We start from the raw sequence: 20,516 nt of genomic DNA on the forward strand, positions 1-20,516 counted from the left end.
CATATTCCTGCCACATGTGATGCCACATGCCAGGTGATGCAATCAAGGGTGCCCTTGCCAGAGCCCAGCCGATACCAGCACCATGCCTGGGAACCTCCAGGAACTGTGAGCTACATAAACCTTTTTTTATAAAGGACCCAACCTCAGGCACTGTGTTATGGATGAAAATGGACTCTGGCTGAATTCTGGCACAAACAATGCTACACTGTGGTTGCAAAGCCCCGAACTCTCAGCTTGGTGCTGAGGCCTCAGCCTGGAGCCCCTCCTATGGGTGCCTGGCCAGTGAGGCTGGCCCTTTTGTTGGTTCTAGACAGTCTTGTGGGGGAGGGATGGAGCCAAGTAGGGAAGGACAGGCTCAGAACAGGCCGACGTCTCCAGGACGGTCCAGCAAGTGGGCAGGAGGCCATGCGGAACTGGGCTGCTGCAGGAGGCTCAACCCTTGGACCCCGTGTCAGGTGGGAAGGAGTTGGGGCTGGGGTGCTGCCGAGCCTCTGCGGACGGCAGAGATGCCTGGCTCAGTGGGTTCAAAAGAGAAAGTCCCCCGTCCGCTGTGGTGACAACACCCTGTGGGTGGAGGCTCAGGCGCAGGCCAGACTCGGGAGACGCCACATCTGCCCCCTGTGCAGGTTGTCCCCAGACTGCACGTGGGCCAAGTGGGGACATGGAGGGAGGGAGGACGGCGTGTCCGCAGGTTTTGCCGGAGGGACTGCATAGATGGAACCAGCAAGGTCTGCGGAGGACACTCGGGAGCGGCCTATGGAGGAGAAAGCTGGGCTCTCGGCCACGCTGTGCCCGGGTGCCTGAGCACCCTGAAGGACAGCTGTGTTGAGTTCCTGGCGTGGCCGAGGCCAAGTGAGGCGGAGGACGGGCTCAAGACTGGTGCCGTGTGCTGGGACCAGCAGGCCAGAGCCAGGGAGAGAGGCCCTGAGAGAGGCCGCGTCACGGTCTGAGTCCTATCCTAGGGCCCTTCAAGCGCCTCCTGCATCCTCCAGCCCCCTAAGGTTCTGAGTGCCGGGGATTAGGGTTAGGGTTGGGGCTGGGGTTAGGGTTGGGGTTGGGGTTAGAGTTTAGCATTAGGATTGGGGTTAGGGTTGGGATTGGGGTTGGGGTTAGGGTTAGTGTTAAGGTTAGGGTTAGAGTTGGAGTTGGCTTAGGGTTAGGGTTGGGATAGAGTTTAGCGTTAAGGTTAAGGTTAGGGTTAGGGTTGGGGTTGCGGTTAGGGTTAGGGTTTGAAGTAGGGTTGTGGTTGTGGTTGGGGTTGGGGTTAGGGTTCGGTTTGAGTTAGGGTTCGGGTAGGCTTGGGCTTTGGGTTAGGGCTGTTTGGCAAAGCCAGCAGGAAGCTCAGATGGTGTGCTCCAGAGGGGTGCCGCCTGCCTAGTCCGCCAGCACTGGAACGGGATGACCGCCTGTAGCCCTGGGACCCCCTTGCTGCCGTCCAGCTCCGCCCTCCCCTCGGCACCGCCCGCCTGCAGCTCCTGCCACCCTCTGAGGTCCGGCCCAGGTCCCCCCTCCCTGTTTCAGAGGTGAGACACTGGGGCACACACCGTCCCGGGAGTGAGTGGTGCCCGGCTCCCTGTGGGCCACTCCCTGCTGCCCGCAGCCTCTGTTCCCCAGTGCTCCAGATCTGAGAGGCAGTGTGTGTGAGTGGGCCCAGCGTGTTGTGTGGCAGGGACATGGCAGTGTGATAGGGTCTAGGTGGGGTCGAGGCCAAGGTCCTGGGGGCAGTTTGAACAGAGGGTCCCTGCCTAGGTGACCATGGCCCAGAATTTCTGTCTCTCTTGACATCTGGAGGAAGGGCTTTCTTGTGCTCGCTTTCTCCCTCTCTCCTGCTGCTGGAAGGGAGCCCCAGCCCCACAGTCCACACCTAGCAGCAGGCAGGCTGCCTGCGGAGGAGTGACTTCTGCTCTTGACTTTGTGTCCTTACAGGTGTGAATTCACCTGTGCCCAGAGCCTGGGCCCGATGAAGCAGGTGGCTCACTGCCCTGCTGCCCCTTGCCCACGTCAGGAGTGCCCCCAAAGGAGGCAGCTGACCCAGAGACCTCAATGTCTCAACTTAACCACAGTGAACTTTCTCACCCAGAGCTGGGAGATCTGCGACCTTCCCAGAATCACTCCTCTCAACCACAGGGAGGCCCCTGTCCTCACCCAGCAGACCCTCATGCGCTGGACCCACCCTTGCCCCTCCCCGCCCCTCTGTGAAGGGAGGTACTGAGGACCCCAATGGATTAAGCCCCAGGCCCTGGTAGGAGAGACAGACATGGAAACAGCCTGAATTTGGGGGCCCCTCCGAAATCGAGAACATGGTCCTCACACTGAGGAGCTGCAAGGCCCCCTGCACCTCCTCGGTGCCAAGGACGCCAGGCGCAGATGCCCTCCCCCGCCTTCCAGCAGGCCTCTCCAAATCTGCACGTATGTATGTCCGTGCTTTGTCTCATTTTGTGCCCCCGCTTCAGGTCGACTAGATCCACACTTGTGTGCCACCTGGCTTCTGTTTCTGTGGTTGTGACTGTTCCCGTGGGATGGACAGGGCTTAGCAAGGCACAGCGCTCTAACTGCCTCTCCCCGGGATCACTTTTTCGTTTCCATCTGTTGCCCATTTCTGATCCAACCCTCCTGGATCCAGTGAGGGTCCCTGCGCTAGGCGGCCGATAACCACCCCCAGCCCTGCGGATGGTGAGCTGCGGAGGGGGTTCTGCAGATGGGTCCGCGGCGCTGTGGGATGCGGAGAGGTTGCACTGCGGACATGAAGGGGAAGAGGGCTTGGAGGCTGGACACCTGGGCTCTTCGGTAACAGACAACGCGTGTCAGCGGTCACGGCCAGATGGAGTGGGCAGGCTGGGTGCCCGCTTGAGCAACGACGGAGAAGGTGTGCGGGTGGACGAACGGGGAGACAGGCGGCGGAGGACGAGGGTGATCGCGAGGTCACGCAGCTGGACAGGAGTCGAAGCAGGGCACTTGCACCCCCGCTCAGGGCTCTCTTCGGCTGCCATCACTCGTAGGGTTCCCCAGTGAGCTCCAGGCTCTGGAGGTCAGGCCCTCTGAGACCCCCAGCGCAGGACTACATTTCCCAGGCTGCTGCGGCGAGCGCGCCTGCGCACTGCGAGCAGTGATGGAGCGCTGACCGGGGGCGCGGCGGCGGCGGCGAGGGCTCCGCGGGCCATTGGCTCCCGGCAGCGGCAAAGGCAGCTTAGGGGCTCCAGGAGCGAGCGGGGCCCGCGGGCCGGGCCGGGGTGACCTGGGCTGCAGCCATGGAAGACCAGAGGGTAGGACCGGGTGGGGCGGGGCGGGGTCGCTGCGGGGTGGGCGCGGTGGGGACCAGGTGATGCCGCAGTGCCCTCCCCCTCCACCCCAGCTGCTCTGCGGCGGCGGCTCCAGCCCAGCTGCAACCCCACCCGGATCCAGGGCTCCCCATCTGAGACGCAGTCCCCCATCATTTTGGCCTGGGGCCAGGGGCGTCCCCTCCGCGCCCCCCACACCGCCCAGTATCCGGGTCCCAGCCCCGACCCCATCCCCCACGCCTTCCATCCCGGTCGAAGACCAGGTGCTCAGTGCCAGCCCCGCCCCCGGAGGACAGCTCCGCAGTCCTAACCCCACGGACCTCCGCCCCCAGATAAGGGTCCCGTCCAAGGCCTCGGTCGGAGTCACACATTGGAGCAGGATCTGTCTGCACGACCTCCCTCCCAGCATCCCCTTTCTTGTGACCTCCCTTCCCCTTCCCACTCACCTGGCTCCCTGGCATCTCCATTGCCCAGGTGCTGCCTTGGTCCAGGTGATCAGTTTCTCCTTGCTAACCCTTTTCTCCAGGTAGCCTCTAGCCTCAGGGTGTCCCTCCCTGCTCACCTGTTTCTAGGCTAGTCTTTGTAGCAGGCTTTCCATCTCGCCTAGAGTTTTTCTTTCCACAGATAGCCCTTTCCCCAGGCTAGCCCATTTTTCCTCTGGGACGTTCTTTGCTCACCTGAGCTTATGCCCAGCCTGGGTTGAAGCCCTCGTTCAGGTCTGTCCCTTCCCTGGAGACTCTTGGAGCCTGTTTCATCATCTATAAATGAGGATGTTCTGTGGAACCCACCTGCTAGGTGAGGTGCAGAGGGCCAGAGGCTCACCCGGCCCGCTTGTGGCTGGCTCTTGGGCTCATTAGCATGGTGGCCTCCCCTCCCCTCCCTGGATCTCTGGAGGGCAGAACACGGAACGCGCCAAGTGGAGGAGCTTACCAGCCCTGTGTGCTTGTGGGGCAGGAAGCTCTGCGGAAGATCATCACAACGCTGGCTGTGAAGAATGAGGAGATCCAGAGCTTCATCTACTCCCTCAAGCAAATGCTGCTCAACGTGGAGGTGAGGGGAGGGGCGGTGCCCACTGGAGCAACTGGCCTGTGGGAGGCCAGGCCTCGGTTTCCCCTTCTGATCACGGGCTCCAGCTAATCCTGGCCATTCTGACTCAGGCGAACTCGGCCAAGGTGCAGGAGGACCTTGAAGCAGAGTTCCAGTCCCTCCTTTCTGTCCTGGAGGAGCTCAAGGAGGGCATGCTCATGAAGATAAAGCAGGACCGTGCCAGTCGCACCTATGAGCTGCAGGTGTGCGGCTGGGGACCTGCCTCCAACACAGCAGTGAGCTCTCCCGGCCCTGCCCTCCCTGCTCCTCCCGCAGACCCCTCTCCAGCACTGCTCACCTCTGATTCCCCACGCCCCCATCCTCCCCATGCTTCCGCTCAATGGGCCCTTCCTGCTGGTGCCCCAGATCCAATGGTGTCACCCCTGCTCAGAGCTCCCGCTGCTCCCACGGGCTCTCACGCTCCCGGCTGGGGTCTTTAAACCTCCTGGGTAACTTCCGAACGCTCCAGAGTCATGTCCTCAGGACAGGTGGGACCCAGGCTCTCCGGTGTGCCTTGGGTACGTGAGCTTCATGGGAAGAGATTCCCTGGGAGGTTCTGAGGTAGCACGGGACCAGACTGGGCTGGGCACTCCAGGACCCAGCTTCCTCTCCCATTTGGAGTTTGAGAGGCCCATCGGACCCTGGGCCCTGCAGGTGGAGGGGCTGAGGCTGCCTGGCAAGTAATCTCCCCTTGGTCCCTGGCACCATGCTGACCTTTACCACACTACCCACAGAACCAGCTGGCCGCCTGCATGCGGGCCCTGGAGAGCTCAGAGGAACTTCTAGAAACTGCCAACCAGACCCTGCAGGCCACAGACAGTGAGGACTTTCCTCAGGTGGGTGCCTCTGATGCTGTGCCATAGGGTTGCCAGGTAAAGTCGAGTCCTTCCAGATTCATCTGCATTCAGCTGGAAGGTGAGCGACTTTCGACGTAGTGGCCCACCCATGCAATATTTAGCATAGCTATATTCCAAAGATTGCACAGGATGTACTAAAAAAAAAGTATTCACTGTTCATCTGAAATGTCAATTAAGCTGGGCACCCTGTATGTACTGGGCACTGAGCAGGGTGAGGCTGGGGCCATGCCTCAGCCTCCTGTCCCCTCAAGGCACAGCCTAGAAGGACAGCATGTCAGTTTCTGCCCCCATGTTTGGGGACTTTGCCAAACTGCTGCCCTGCTGCATCTCAGCCTTCCTGTTTGTATGATGGCTGTCTGGCTTTGTCATTGACAGATCTTTGAGTTGTATTTTGTCTCTCTTTTTTAGGCTGCCAAACAAATCAAAGATGGGTAAGATGTGGGATCTGGCTTCCACCCGCTCCCCTGCCCTGGCATGAAGGTGGGACACCCCGGAGAGGGTGCCTGGCCCAGGACACTGGACAGGAACGCATGGGAGGGGTCCCCCCACATCATCCGCAAGGGCCAGGCCTAGGGCCACCCCACCACACCCTTCCCAGCAGGCTGCTTCCCCCTCCTTCCCTGCAGCGTGACTATGGCCCCTGCCTTCCGGCTGTCACTGAAAGCCAAGGTCAGCGACAACATGAGTCACCTCATGGTGGACTTTGCACAGGAGCGGCAGATGCTACAGGCCCTCAAGTTCCTGCCTGGTGAGAGGGGAACTCTCTGGAGGGCCAGGATTTCAGGAAAATGGCTGAGGGAGACAAAGGAAGGAGAGGAAGTGTCTGAAACCTGGGATGGCCCCTTCCTGTTGGTGGGGCCCTGAGGATACCCCTCCCCTAGGAGGGGGAATCGGGGAGGAGTCCTGGCTGAGCCCTGCCCATTTGGGGGTGGAACCTGAACTGTGATCCCCATTCCATGGGTGGAGCTCTGGTTGGCCCCACCCACACAGGGTGCGGCCCTAGTTGAGCCTGCCCGTGTAGGTGGGGCTCGGGATGCTCTGCTCAGTGTGGGCGGAGCACTGGTGGAGCCCTGCCCACGAGGGGGTGGAGCCACAGGAAGACAGGCACAGTCGCTGGGTCTTGGGAAAACCCTGCCCCCAGGGGCAAAGATCTAGTGCCACAACCCCCCAGGGAATTGGCACTCTGAGAGCCCCTCTGGCGGTGGAGCCCTAAAGGAAGCCACTCCCAATTGGTTGAGAATTAGGGGAAAGTCTGGCTTCTAAATCGTGGATTTTTTTTTTTTTTTTTTTTTTTGGTACTGGAGATTGAACTCAGGGACCCTAACCACTTAGCGACACCCCCAGCCTTTTTACTGTATTTATTTATGTATTTTTGAGACTTTGTCTTGCCTAGTGATCAGGCTGCTTGGAACTCAGCTTCTGGGTTGTGAGATTACAGGCGTGCCCCACCGTGTCCCGCCAACTGGTGGAATCTCAACAAGATCCAACTCTGTGGGTTGAGCCCTGAGAAAGCACTGTCTTCCCCCAATCCCTTGAAGAGGCTGAATCCCTAGGTCCCAAAACCCAGAGGGGCTGCCCCCAGGTGTGGAAGACAGGTCATCATGTGGCAGGGGTCTCGCACAAGCCCCTTGCCTGTACCCCACGGGACCCAGCACCTGATCCCCTCTCCCTTCTATCCTGGGCAGTGCCCAGTGCTCCTGTGATCGACCTGGCCGAGTCCCTGGTGGCAGACAACTGTGTGACCCTGGTGTGGCGCATGCCGGATGAGGACAGCAAGATCGACCACTACGTGCTGGAGTACCGAAGGACAAACTTCGAGGGCCCGCCGCGCCTCAAGGAGGACCAGCCCTGGATGGTGATTGAGGGTATCCGGCACACAGAGCACACCCTGACAGGTACCAGCTGCCTCACCTGCCACCAGCTGCCTGTGGCCGTTAGCCACCTCCCCAAATCTCCCGGGGTCCAGGGCAACCTGGCCAGGTGGGCTGATCAGGAGCGCCAGAGGGGAACCTCATGAGGGAGCTGTGGATGACGCGGCTGCGCCATTTATGCAGGCCCGCGCGTGCCAAGTGTCTCACCTGTGCACAACGGGTGTGGCTCTGGTCTCCAGTGACCCACGGAGGCTCAGAGGCACAGGAGGTATCCTGTCCCCGTCCAGCAGCCATCCATTCATGCTCTGATCCGTGGTTGGCCTGGCTGCAGTAGCAGCCTCACCTCCACTGGGACTCCTTTACTCAGCCTCCTGGGACTAGGGGGTCTCCTTGGCAGTTGTAAGAATTCAAAAGCCTGGAATCCACCAGCTGCTGGGAAGGGGCCGAGGTGGGAAAAGGGGGCTCCCTAATGAGTTCACGAAGCTGTCCTGAGCCAGGGGCGTCCTGGGGCGGGAAGCCTTGCTGATGTCATGGGTTTCCCATTCACGTCCTCCTTCCCAGGCTTAATCAGCCTGCTAGTTATCTGTAATTAGCATATGTGGTTAATAATGAGCTTGCTAATTGCAGAGGAGAAAAATCACCAGACAGCCAGACAGCCTGAGAAGCTATTGGTTTATTCTTTGCATGGGAATCAAAACAAACACACGTGCACACGCTCACACACACATTTCCCCCCTTTCTTTCTTTCTTTTTTTGGTGGCTCCACAGTCGTCACCTCCAGGTCCTCCTGGCTTCTGCTTGTTTTGCTGTAACTTTTTATTTTGAAATAGTTATAGATTCGTGGGAGGTTGTGAATAGAGAAAGTGCAGCAAGGGTCCCGTCCCCTCCCGGCTTCCTCCAGTGCTGGGTTCGTAACAACAGTCACGAGCAGATCCAGGACCTGGGCTGGGGCTGGGTTATGTCCTGGGAGTAAGGAGACTCAACGAGCATGGCCAGGAGCAGTGGACACCTGTAATCCTGGGGACTCAGGAGCTGAGCAGGAGGACCGAAAGTTCAAGGCCAGCCTCAGCAATTTAGTGAGATCCTGTCTCAAAGTGAGAAACTCGAGGGCTGGGGATGCTGCCCAGTGGAGCTGCCCTGGGTTCATTTCCAGTTCAAGATATGAAAAAGTCATGCGTAGCTAGGTCCAAGGCTTCTAGCAATGACTCGGTCACCTTCGTCCCTGTGGTTAGACTCAGGGAGCTTGTTTCTCAAGAGGTTTCCTAAATGTGCCAGCAAATTTGTTTAGAAGGCACTTTCTCCTCGTGGACCAGCCCAGAGGGACCAGCCGCTGTGCTTGCTGTAGTATCAGAGTTCCAGGGCTGACTCTAATTGGTCAGCTTGAGTCATGTGCCTATCTCGACCAACCACTGGGACTGTGTTATAAAGAATCCTGATTGGCCACTCTGGGTTAGAGGTGGAGTCAAGTAGTCCATGGCCCGTGGTGGGTGAGACCAGGACAGTTTTGCAGGGGTTAGACTTGCTTATGAGGACGCAGCTTACACCCTGGGTGGGTGGGGGATCACTGTGGCAGGGGAGGGAGGCATCCCCCACTGCTCCAGCCTCTGAGTGCACAGCACTGACATCCCCCTTTGCATCCCAGGCCTCAAGTTTGACATGAAATACATGAACTTTCGTGTGAAAGCCTGCAATAAGGCAGTTGCAGGTGAATTCTCTGAGCCGGTGACCCTGGAGACACCAGGTGACTGGCTCCCACCCCCTCCCAGTCTCCACATCCCTCCCTTTGGAGCCCAAGGTTCCAGTGTGTCATGAAAATCCACTAACCAGGGTTCCATGGCTCTTGTTGCCCTGGCTGCCAAGAAGCTCAAAGCTGAGTCCCCGTGGCTTTCTTGGCTTGGATGTCTGGTGCCACCCTGCTTTTCTTTTTCTGAGCACAATCCCGTTATACATGGATAGTTTTAATACGTACATCTGCTGTCTCTCTCTCTCATCAAATAAGTCCTCTTACTTGGAGACAGACTATCAGTAGCAAAGATAGATTCTACAGCCTCCCACAGTGACACCTTTGCATGCAAGGAAGTCCCTCTGCTGTCTAGCCTAACTCCTCCATGTGCACCCCTGCCCTGTTACTGAGGTGCGTCCTGGGTGGAGGCCCAGGGCAACTTTGAAAATGCTTCTCGACTTGAGAGGTCTGGGTAGCGACCCTGGACCTTCACTCCTCTGGCTTCACGTTGGGTTTCCCATCCTGCCCCGACTCGTCTCTTCGTGTTTCCGCCTGTCTCTGTACCGTCTTTCTGAGCTGTCTGCCTGCGTGCCTGCCTGTCTCCTCGTCTTTCTGTTCTGTCACTGTCTCTCTGTCTCTCTGGGTGCTCCCATCTCTGTGACTCCCTCATCTGCCGGCCCCAGCCTTCATGTTCCGCCTGGATGCGTCCACATCCCACCAGAACCTGCGGGTGGATGACCTGGCCGTGGAGTGGGACGCCATGGGCGGGAAGGTGCAGGACATCAAGGCTCGGGAGAAGGATGGCAAGGGCCGGACAGCGTCTCCAGTCAACTCCCCGGCCAGGTACTCTGCCCTGCCCCAGCCGTGGCGGAGCTCAAGCTGAGGAGCCCAGGGCGCTCAGAACTGGGGAGGGAGGAGCCAGGGAAGGGTTCAGAGGGTCAAGTAGGAGCTTTCCGGGTGGGAAGGGCGCAGGCGCTTTGACCTGACCACGGAAGGGCCCACCCTACAGAAAGGACCAGGTACTGTCGGGGACTGAGCAGAAGGGCTGGGACGGTCCAGGGAGGCCCCTGGGGGAGGCAAGGCCTGAACTCTGCCTGCCTCTGCCACCCACAGAGGTATTCCATCTCCCAAGAGGATGCCCTCGGGGCGTGGCGGAAGGGACCGCTTCACGGCTGAATCCTACACAGTGCTGGGTGAGGAGGGGAGGGGTGTTCTGGGCAGGGGAAGGGCAGGCAGGAGCTGGACAGCTGTCCTGGCGCGTGCAGGGGCTGGGGTTGCCTGCGGACAGCTGGCTTGCAGAGCTGAAGCGAGGCCAGTGTCTGGAAACGGGGCTTAGGGTACGGGAAGGCGTCAGGAGAGTAGCTGGCATCTGAGAGGTTGGGGCGGGTGGGCTCTGAGGGGAAGGGACTCCAGGGGAGTGACTGCGTCCTCCGAAGGAGATGCTGCCGTCCGTGGGGGACCTGGAGTGTGGAGGAATGGCTGCCTCGAGGAAGGAGGCAGGCTGAGGCTGGGAGGCGGTGTGCCAGTACCAACTGGGAGGGCGGCGGGAGGGGCTGGACTTCCCAGGAGCCCTGGGATCAGGAGGCTGGGTTCCAGGAAGCAGGGAAACCAGGTGTGTGCGCCCAAGGGACAGAGCCCGGGCCTCGTGGGGTGGGGAGGACCTGTGTGCGGCTAAGCTGCAGCCCGGGGCGGGGTGGGCAGGAGAGTGAGGAGTAGCTGAGATGGCTGGAAGCAGGGAGGGGAGTGGGGGGAGGACTGGGGTCAGCTGAGGTCTGGAGGGCTAGCTCCAGGGCTGCCTGGAGACCAGGAGCCAGGCTTGCAGGGTGTTGGCCCCAGGAGGAGCCTGGGCTGGAGAGTCCCTGGGCTGCCCCAGGCCTCAGAAGTGGCACAGGCAGGAGGAGCTGGGCCTCCCCAGGACTCAGGGGCTGGGTACAATCTGGATTCAGAGAGCAAAAGGCAGGAGTCAGAGAGTCTTGAGGAGTATCTGGATTCTGCTCAAGACCCGTGGGCACCAGGAGCCAGAGCTGGGGATGTTCTAGTCTCTGGGCAGAATTGAGGGGGGTCTAGACACAGGGAGGAACCGAATGAAGGAAGCTTCTAAGGCCTGAAAGTCCCTGAAAGGAGTGTCCTGGGCTTGTAGAGAGCCTGAAAGGAGTAAGTGACCCCATAGCTCAGGAGGTGGAGGCAGGAGGATCACAAGTTCAAAGTTCAAAGCCTCAGTGAGGGGCTAAGTAACTTAGGGAGATCTTGTCTTTAAAAAATTAAAAAGGGCTGGGGATATGGCTCAGTGGCTAAGTGACCCCAAGTTCAATCCCCAGTGATAAAAAAAAAAAAAAAGAAAAAAAGAGGACCGGAGTCCTGGAGAGCTTCCAGGCTTAGTGAGTTGATAAAACCCTGGGAACAGCTGGGGCCTGAGTAGTACCTGGAGGGAGTAGCTGTGGTGCAGGGAGTACCCAGGGGCCACCCCTTCGTGGAAGTGCATCTGGCCTTGGCTCTACCAGGCCCCACCGCCCACTCTGCCCCACAGGGGACACGCTGATCGATGGCGGGGAGCAGTACTGGGAAGTCCGCTACGAACCGGACAGCAAGGCCTTCGGCGTGGGCGTGGCCTACCGCAGCCTGGGCCGCTTCGAGCAGCTGGGCAAGACGGGGGCCTCCTGGTGCCTGCACGTCAACAACTGGCTGCAGGTCAGCTTCACCGCCAAGCACGCCAACAAAGTCAAGGTGCTGGATGCCCCCGTGCCCGACTGCCTGGGCGTGCACTGTGACTTCCACCAAGGTGACCCCCACCTCCAGCTGCCTCTGCCCTGACCCCGCCAGTGCCCAGACCCGCATCCCACTGTGACACAGTGTCCCTGTCGCTCTGCCCTCTGCCCAGGCCTCCTGTCCTTCTACAACGCCCGCACCAAACAACTGCTGCACACCTTCAAGGCCAAGTTCACACAGCCGCTGCTGCCTGCGTTCACAGTGAGCTGCCCTCGCAGCCGGAGGCGGGGCGGGGCGGGGCGGGGCGGGGCGGGGCGGGGCGGTGGGCAGGGCTGAGCCGCCTTCCTCCCCACCTGCCCCCAGGTATGGTGCGGCAGCTTCCAGGTGACCACCGGCCTCCAGGTCCCCAGCTCTGTGCGCTGCCTGCAGAAGCGGGGCAGTGCCACCAGCAGCTCCAACACCAGCCTCACCTAGGCCACCGGCCACCCAGCAAGCGGGTGCTGGGGCCACCACCAGGCCCCAGCCCTTTCAGCTGGGCCCTTTCTCTCGGTTGCTGCTTGGAGCCTTAATTCCTGAAGGGTCCACCAACAGGAGTGGGCACGGTGGCCCTTCCACCTCACTTCCTAATAAAGGTCCGACACTGGTCAGGGGCTGGAGCCGCTTTCTGGGGCTGGGTGGTCCCATGTGCTGCTTGGCCTTGGGGCCTCTGGGCTTCTAGGTGACCAAGCAGCAGGCTTTCTGGGCTGAGGGTGACTGGGGTAAGTGGTGCCAGCTGGGAGAAGATCCCACCAGCCCCTCACCCCATCCAAAGGCAAGCCAAACACGGGGCCTTGGGCTCACTACAGTTTTAATCCTGGGAGAGCAGATAGCATGCGGTGCCCTGGCCAAAGCCCTCCGGTCCTGCGGCGATCTGCTCACTGCTCCAGGGCCCGCCTCTTCTGCAGCTTTTCCGCCAGCTCTGCCGTCACGTCCCCCAGCCCTGGGGAGTTGGCACTGAGCTTCAGCGGGGCCTGGGATCCAGTCTGTGTCCCGCCCCAGACCCACCCCAGACCAGCTACAGATGTGCAGGCCCAGTACAAAATGAGATGTGTCCAGAGGCATTAGGAATTTGAAGCCCAGAGCACTGACTTGCAGGGCCCTGGGGTTCTGTGTGACCCTCCAGGCCACTCCCCTTGGAAGCCCACCTGGGTGCACCCCACAGACCACTTACTTGTTGCAAGGAGGACAGCCTGGGGTGAGCCACCCACTAACTTCCTGACCAGCGGCTTGTTGTTGCCTTTGGGCTCTGAAAAGAGGACAGGTGAGGGACGTGGCTGCCCACCTGCTGATGAGGGAGGAAGTGGGGAGCCAGCCCGACCTGGCTTGGGCACAGTGGGTGGCTTCAGAGGCTTTGCTGGAGGTTTCACCAACTTCTTGGGCTTTGGGATGACCGGCCAGCCAGAGGAAGACACTGTGTGGACAGATGCACAGTGTCACGGGGGCCACTGGCCTCCCCCCACCCCAACGGCACCCAGCCCCACCCACCATCCTGGTTCACGTAGTCCGCAGCCGGGTCATCTCCGATGGGGGTCACGTAGTTGTCATCCTGGCTCGGGAGCCGGGGCAGGGGAGGCAGTGGGGGCAGTTTGTCCTGGCTGGACGCTGCGGGAGGCAGTGACTTGGGGCCATCTGCAGGGGGTGCAGGACCTGGCAGGGACAGTCACTGTCAGGCTGCATAGGAACACCTCAGGATGCGTCTGTGTGCATGTCTGGAGAGTACACACGTCCCTGGGCGTGTGTGTGTTTTGTGCTTATGCCCATTTGTGAATCTGCATTTGTGTCCCTGGGTAGCAGACACACACTGAATTTGTACAAGTTGAACATGTGTAAAGGTGTGTGTGCAGGCGCCTGTGTGCCTGACGACGTGGCTCTGGGGCATGTGCTTGAGCACCTGCTGCTTGTGCCATGGTGGATCTAGGACTGCTTGTGAGTGGGCTCTGCGCGTGTGTGTACAAGTGACTGTGGCTTCCAGCAGGTGTGAGCTGCACACGGCTGCAACATGGGCCGCACATGCCTACACAGGTGCACAGGGGCTTCTCACCCAGCCTGTGTGTGGACATGCGCGTGTCCCTCACGCTCTTGGGGACCCTGCAATGCCCAACCCACAGACCTTTCCAGTGTGTCCTGTCTCATAAACAGGACAGACTGCCACCCCTTCCCCATCACTCGCCATCCCGGGCATCTCGCTCATCAGGAGCCTCCTGTTCCTCCAGCGCCCACCTCTACCCACCAACATCCTCCAGGCGGCCTATCACGCAGGTGGCCCTCCCCTCCTCCAGCTCCCATTTCTCCTTCAACCCAGGTTCCACCCCCCAAGGGATGGGTTTACCTGTGTCCATCTGTGGCCATCCCCACCCCCACCTGGAAGCTCCTTGGGACAAGGCCTGGGCAGTCTGTCCCTGAACTCTGGGTATGACTCAGGCACAAGTGGCCATATGCGGAGAGGGTGAGGCGGAATGTGGGTCCAGCAAGGCGGAGGGGGTTTCACCTGGGTCGGGGTCAGAGGCGGAGGGGGCCATCCACACACTCTCGCCGTTCTCTTTATCCGCGTCCACGTAGCCTGGAACAGAGGGTGCCTGGAGTAGGCGCAGAGCCAGGGGCTGGCCCGGGGGTGCCCCGTCAGGCCGGGAGGAGAGGCGCGCACGGGACCCTCCGCAAGGCCGCACCCACCTAACACCTTCTCGTAGTCGTCGTCCAGCAGGAATGGCACCAACGCCTTGTTGGTGTGCGACACGAAATAGTTGACCACTGCGTCCAGTGAGGAGCAGGAGAACTGGGGAGAGTGGGGCGCGGTCAGGGCGAGCGAGGAGGGGTGCGGACCCCGCCGGGGACCCGGTGCTCACCGGATCCTCCACGTCGATCACGTACTTCGCGCCCTCGTGTTTCACCTTGTAGTGCCGGACCACCGGCGTCCTGCGGGGCAGCGGAGGCTGCGTGGGTGGCTCCGGCTCGGCCCACCCACCAGGCGCGGCCCCGACCGGCTCCTCCCGCCGCAGGCCCCGCCCCCAGCCCCCCGGGAAGGGACCTTGCCGGCGGTGGCCGCGAGCCGGCCTCACTCCGCCTTCAGCGTGGCCCTGCCCTCCCCCGACGAAGCCCAGGGAGCATGTGCAGTCACGCAGGCTCCGGGTCCTGGCTCTGCCCGCCCCACTGGCACGCCCCACGCCGCCCCTCCCAGTGCAGGCCCTGGGCCCCGTGCGCACCCGCTGAGCGTCTGTCGCGTGGTGACTGACACGCCGTCCTTGCCGTCCCCGCTGGGCCGCAGCAGCAGGTTTCCGCACTCGGGGTAGCGCTCCAGGAGCAGCTGGGCCTCCAGCCGGCTCACCTTCAGAAAGCACCTGGGGGGCCGCCACCCACTTGGCACCACCGGTCCGCAGAGGCCAAGCCCCGCCCCCCGCAAGTGCCCACGCCCCCGGGGACCAACCGCACCTCCCAGGTCCAGGCCCCGCCCCTGGAGGCCCAACCCTATTCCTAAGCCCAGGCCCCACCTCCTAGACCGAGAGCCAGCCCCCCAAAGCTAAGTCCTGCCCTTCCCCAGTAACCCCGCCCCTTTAAGACCCCGTCCTGCTTTCTGCGCACCTAGACCCACCCTGAGATCTGCTCCGTCCCCTAGTCAGATGAGGCAAATAAGCCTTTCGGACACCTGGACTCACCTGGAGAACTTTCTCTCCCTCCAAACACCTAGACCCTCCCCTGGAGAGCTTCCCAAAACTAGGACTGCCCTTGAAGGCCAGGCAGCATCCTCAGGCCCACAACCCCTTGCCGCCGTGCAGGCACCGCACCTGCCCTATAGACTGACCCAGCCCCAGAGGCACCCAGACCCAAGACCCCATCCCACCTGAGCCCCGCGTGAGTTCTTATGCCCGCTCCAGCCCTAATGCTGCCCGGTACTTAACACAAGATGCAGCTCGGCAGAGCCCGCTCACGGTGCACCCGCAGCCACTCCCTCTTCGTCCCCATCCTAGAGTCCCTCTGGCTCTGGTACTCACGGTGGCACCTCCAGGGAGCGGCGCGCCTCCTCTTTGGTGAGGACCTCAGCCATCATGTACAGATGTCCTGGCAGCAGAGTCAGCGTGGATGGGACACGGAGCTGAGGGTCGATCAGGGACAAGCCATGAACCGGCATGTGTGCCCACATCACAGTCGGGCAAACTGAGGTCAACTTGCAGAGCCAGGATGAGAACCCGGGTCTGAGGGCACCAGAGCCACATGACACCTTAGGGGCTAGAGGGCTTCCAGGGGAGGAGCAGAGGCCCTGCAGAGGGGGCACAGCAGAGCTGGAACCTGGGGTCTCAACCAATCTACAGGGACCAGCAGGTCTCAAAGTGGCTGCAAGGGCCAGGTAGGAAGCAAATCAGCCAGAGAAAAATCAGGAATGTGGACTAAAATTTCTGGTTTTGAAATAATGGCAGCTAATTTTGAGTTTTAGCATTCTGTTGGCAAAATGGTGTTCATGGGCTACCTCGGCCTGCAGCGGCCGGTTTGTGACCCCTGCGCCTTCGGATTGAGGGGTGGACAGGAAGAGGACTTCTGAGGAGTGCTGAGGAACGGGAGCAGTGCAGGGCGGTACGCACCTCCACCACCGTCAGGATGAAGCCTTTCCACATCTCGCGAGACTCCAGACTCTCCACCTAGGGAGGGAAGAGAGCAGGGCTCGTCTGCGGACAGGGCACAAGAACAGTCCCTGTTTCGGGGCTGTTTTGACGATGAAATGAGTTAGGCAGGCTGATGCACAATGATGTGTCAATGTAAGTCCTCCCTCATGTGGAACGTTATCATTGTTAAACTTATCATATCAACCGTTCAAAAAAGAATCTAGGGCTGGGATGTCGCTCAGCTGGTAGAGCGCTGGCCTCGCAGGCACAGGCCCTGGGTTCAATCCCCAGCACTGCCAAAAAAAAAAAAAAAAAAAGAAAAGAAAAACTAAATCTAGCCAGGTGCCCCCAGGTCTGGAGGCTGAGGCAGGAGGATCACAAGTTCAAAGCCAGCCTCAGCAACTTGGTTAGACCTTGTCTCAAAATAAAATATAAAAAAGGCCGGGGATGTGGCTCAGTGGTTAAGCACCCGTGCGTTCAATCCCTGGTACTAAAACGAATAAATACATAAAAATAAAGCCACAAATCGAGGACTAGGGGTGTATGTGGCTCAGCGGTAGAGCACTTGCCTAGCACGTGTGAGATCCTGGGTTTCATCCCCAGCACCAAGAAAGAAAAGGAAGAAAAGGAAGGACAACATGAACCAGATTACACACACCTCTGACACTCTAAACTCTCCCATGTCTCCCAATTCCCTTCTGCAGCACACGAGGCCCTGCCCTGTCCCCTTTCTTTCCCTCTCTTCCTCTGCTCTGCCCACACAGGCCTCCTCACTGTGCCTTCAACATGCCAGACTCTGTCAAGCTCTGTCCTGCCTCAGGACCCCTGCACAGGTTGCACCCTCTGCTGACGAGCTCTTTCACTGATGCTTCAGGCTCAGAGAGGTTGAGTGACTTGCACAGTGTCACCAAGCCAGGGTAAGAGTTGACATGACTCCACATTTGTGTGTGTTAATGGGGCAGAGAACTGAGGAGGAAGCAAGCCCCTCCACCTGACCTACCTTGAACTTGACCTCCTGATCCCGGAGGACCAGGCTGAAGTGGATGCCAGGGTCACGTGAGCTTCCCCAGGGAGCTTCATCTGTGAGTTTCACAAATGTTCTCAAGTCCAGCTTCTCCAGGTGCTGGGGCACAGAAAGAGGGCCCTGGGCACTAGGTTATGGTCCCAGGTCCTCTAGATGATGTGGCTGCTGTTGTGGCCACATACCCATATCCTCTGCTTGGTCCCATGGTACAATGGGGGGGCCGGTCCCGGGACCCCCGTTTTCATGCTTACCTGGAAGTCCCGATTGCTACCGTAGAAATAGATGCTGAGACCCTGGAGACCTGCCCAGAACTTCCTGTAATCCTGGGGAGCAGAGATGGAAGGGGAAGGAGGTGAGCTGGCGAGGCTGGGCATCTTCCGCGCATCCACTCTGTCTCAGGGCCTTTGCTCGGCTGTGCTCTGGGCCTGGGATGCCCCAGGTTTCACACAGCCACCTCGAACCCTGCTTTGGGATCCGCTTGAGGCCGCCTCTCAGGGGAGGCCCTCCGCACACGTGGCCCAGCTCCCAGGACTGTCCCGTCCTCTGAGAAAGGACTGAAAGGAAGCCTGGGCGGGGTGTGGCTCAGCGGCAGAGCACTTGCCTGGTGTGAGCGAGGCCCTGGCTCCGTCTCCAGTGTCATGAAAGAAGAAAGGGAAAGGAACCTTGAAGAGACGGGGACCCAGGGCAGCCCTATGACTGACCGAGGTGGGGCTCGAGGAGGAAGTCAAACTCGCTGTCCTGTTGGTGTCCTTCAGCCGCCCGTCCACCTGTCTGTGTACCCCAGCCATCGTCCACCCACCCAGCCAGAGGCCCACTTGTCCACAGGTCTCCATCCAGCCGTCCACAGATACACACTTGAACGTAACTGCCACGAATGTGTGCCCTGCCTGGACGGTGCACGCTTGACTGCAGTGTGGTTCACGGACTTAGCTTGATGTGACCACAGCCACCTGAGTCATAACTGCCAAGATGGCCCCAGAGTGACCTCAGTCCGTTTTCCTGCACAGTTTCCAGGTGGATTATCAACAGACAAAACAGAGGGGTGTGTGGGACTTTACGGCCATACCCTGGCTGTGCCTGGGTGTGACCTTAGCTTGAGATAACCCAGGGACAGTCCAGTCAGGATGAAGCAGCTTCTGTCCCAACACAAGGACACACCCCTATCTCTGATCAAACTGCAGAGATCCAACTGTCCTGGCTGCTGCCCAGGATCACACTGTGTCAGAATGTCCCCCACGAGTCACCCTGTGGGAAACCCGGGACCTGCCTGCCCCTCCTTGCTGGCCTTGCGGCACCGTGAGGCCAGTCCCCACTGGACCGTTTCATCACGTACTGACTGTGATGCTTTGGGACATTATTTTTCTCAGGGCCTCAGTTTTCCTGGCTGTGAAATGGCAACAGTAGTGACTGCCACCTTGGAGTCTTGTGAGGCCAGGCGGTGGACAGCGGTGGAGCCCAGGTGCCTGCCCTGAGCCAGGTCCGCACCCGCAATGTCATGAGAGGGGAAACCGTGGCTCCAAGAGGAGTCAGGTGAAAGGGAAGCAGAGCAGGTCTGAACCAGGCCTCTTGAACATGGGGCCCGGGGGTCCCGTGCTGCTGCTGGGGACTGTTGGCCAGGGAAGGTTTGCCGGCCCACCGGGGACAGAAGGGAAGGGCCTCAGATGGAGGGAAGCCCAGTGGCAAGGCAGGGCGGGGAGGGGAGGAGCAGAGGGGCCCTGGGGGCACGGCAGAAGGTGAGTCTGGGCATGGGGAGGGACTGGTGGTGCCCAGGAAACTGAGGCAGGGGCTGCACCAGAGGAGCACACCTGCCCGGCCCCATGGGCCACCTGTGCAGGGCCGTGGCCCCCGCAGCTAAAGTTCACGGGGCAAGTTTGGGACTGGGCGTGGGAAGAGCCGCGGAGTGAGAAGGCTCTCGCTTTCCCGGAGAAGTCCCTGGACTTGTTTGTATTGAGACGGGAGGAGAGATGGAGACCTGTACAGAGAGGAGGCAGAGAGCCACCGTGGAGACACGCAGGGCCGATCAGGTGAGAGACAGGCAGAGACGGCCGGCCCACAGCCGGCACCCTCCCCGGCGCCCCCCGCCTTCCCTGTGCCAGCGGGAGCCAGGCTCAGCGAGGTGGCACACCTGCCCGGGCCACCGGGCACTGCGGCTCCCTGGCCGCCTTACCTGGTCACCGGGTCCCCTTTTCTCCAGAAAGCCCTCATAATAGTGTGAAGGCTGGATGCCCTTGGGCTTGGGGAGCCGGGGTGGGCTCAGGGCCGAGGCCATGTCGGCCCGGTCTCCGCCCGCCTCTCCTCCCAGCGGGCGCCCCAGCTGGCCAGGAAGCCGAGAAACAGGTTCCAGGGGAATTTCCTCTCGACAGACCGACAGTCAGCCTGTCACCTCCCTCCCCTGCCGGTGCTGGGCGGGGGCTGGGCCAGAGCAGGTCCAGGGATCCCGGGAAATGCCTCCCTGGGCTCCCTTCCCGAGCCAGGCAGGAGCAGGGAGGGCAGGTTGCCTGAGGGCTGGGGCCGGCCGGCCACCTTCCCAGAACACAGTTCCGGACCACCTGCCTGCTAGCCGAGCCTCACCTCTGAATTTCCACAGGAGCACCCCCAAACTTGTGCGCCAAATAGGGAAACTGACAACTCTCTCCACCGTCCTCCTGTCCACGGACAGGGTCTGCCTCTCGGTTTTTTGGGGTCTTGGGCTTCTGTGTCAGCGCGGTGTAGGTGTGGGGACACGCACGTCCACCCGGGTTCTGCCAGATTCATACCTATGCACTTCTTTCTTTCTTTTCCTTTTTGAGAGTAATTATAAAGGGACTGTATATTTTGTGGGGACAGTCCCAGGACCTGGAGTATGCTAGGCAAGTCCCTACCACTGAGACACAGTCCTCGCGCATCGTCCTTTATTATTTATTTATTTATTTTTGTGGTGCTGGGGGTTGAACCCAGGGCCTGTGCCTGCAAGGCCAGTGCTCTACCAGCTGAGCTGCATCCCAGCCCTATTTATTTATTTTTGGTACTGGAATTGAACCCAGGCACTCTCCCACTGAGCCACACGCCCAGCCTTTAATATTTTGAGACAAGTTCTCACTTAAACTTATGAGCCTCCTGCCTTTTTGCTGAGTTGCGGAGATTGCAGGCCTGGCCACGGCGCCCAGCTGTGCACTGCGTTTTTAATTTGGTCTTTGTGTATTCATTTCTAGGATATCAAGGTGTTTTTTGTTTTAGTACTGGGGATTGAACTCAGGGACGGACGCTCAACAACTGAGCCACATCCCAGCCCTATTTTGTATTTTATTTAGTGACAGGGTCTCCCTGAGTTGCTTAGTGCCTTGCCCTTGCTGAGGCTGGC

At 60.1% G+C, this 20,516-nt stretch overlaps 2 protein-coding genes across 3 annotated transcripts; one reads left to right on the plus strand and one right to left on the minus strand.

The window, feature by feature from the left end:
- The first annotated feature begins 2,269 nt into the window (after positions 1 to 2,269).
- On the plus strand, positions 2,270 to 12,166 carry FSD1 (fibronectin type III and SPRY domain containing 1). Of its 2 annotated transcripts, XM_079116194.1 has the most exons (13): positions 2,280 to 3,263; positions 4,233 to 4,328; positions 4,436 to 4,567; positions 5,099 to 5,200; positions 5,630 to 5,652; positions 5,848 to 5,969; positions 6,907 to 7,116; positions 8,735 to 8,833; positions 9,499 to 9,658; positions 9,929 to 10,008; positions 11,343 to 11,594; positions 11,694 to 11,782; positions 11,885 to 12,166. In XM_079116194.1, exons 1-13 carry the CDS (start codon positions 3,249 to 3,251, stop codon positions 11,993 to 11,995), a joined length of 1,491 nt encoding a protein of 496 aa, XP_078972320.1. In that variant the 5' UTR covers positions 2,280 to 3,248; the 3' UTR covers positions 11,996 to 12,166. The 2 variants fall into 2 exon arrangements, with proteins under 2 accessions (XP_078972321.1, XP_078972320.1); XM_079116195.1 differs by lacking the exon at positions 11,694 to 11,782 and having other exon boundaries at positions 2,270 to 3,263.
- A 185-nt stretch (positions 12,167 to 12,351) lies between these two features.
- On the minus strand, positions 12,352 to 19,568 carry STAP2 (signal transducing adaptor family member 2). The gene is made up of 13 exons (XM_079116198.1): positions 19,344 to 19,568; positions 17,428 to 17,499; positions 17,153 to 17,275; positions 16,132 to 16,188; positions 15,547 to 15,647; positions 14,761 to 14,895; positions 14,404 to 14,473; positions 14,231 to 14,333; positions 14,049 to 14,120; positions 13,046 to 13,207; positions 12,879 to 12,971; positions 12,732 to 12,806; positions 12,352 to 12,491 (listed from the first exon to the last, which is right to left on the minus strand). The coding sequence occupies exons 1-13, from the start codon at positions 19,443 to 19,445 to the stop codon at positions 12,436 to 12,438; spliced, it is 1,221 nt and encodes a 406-aa protein (XP_078972324.1). The 5' UTR covers positions 19,446 to 19,568; the 3' UTR covers positions 12,352 to 12,435.
- Positions 19,569 to 20,516: the final 948 nt, after the last annotated feature.

Source organism: Sciurus vulgaris (assembly GCF_902686455.1).
Source record: "Sciurus vulgaris genome assembly, chromosome: 16".
Lineage (NCBI taxonomy): Eukaryota > Metazoa > Chordata > Mammalia > Rodentia > Sciuridae > Sciurus > Sciurus vulgaris.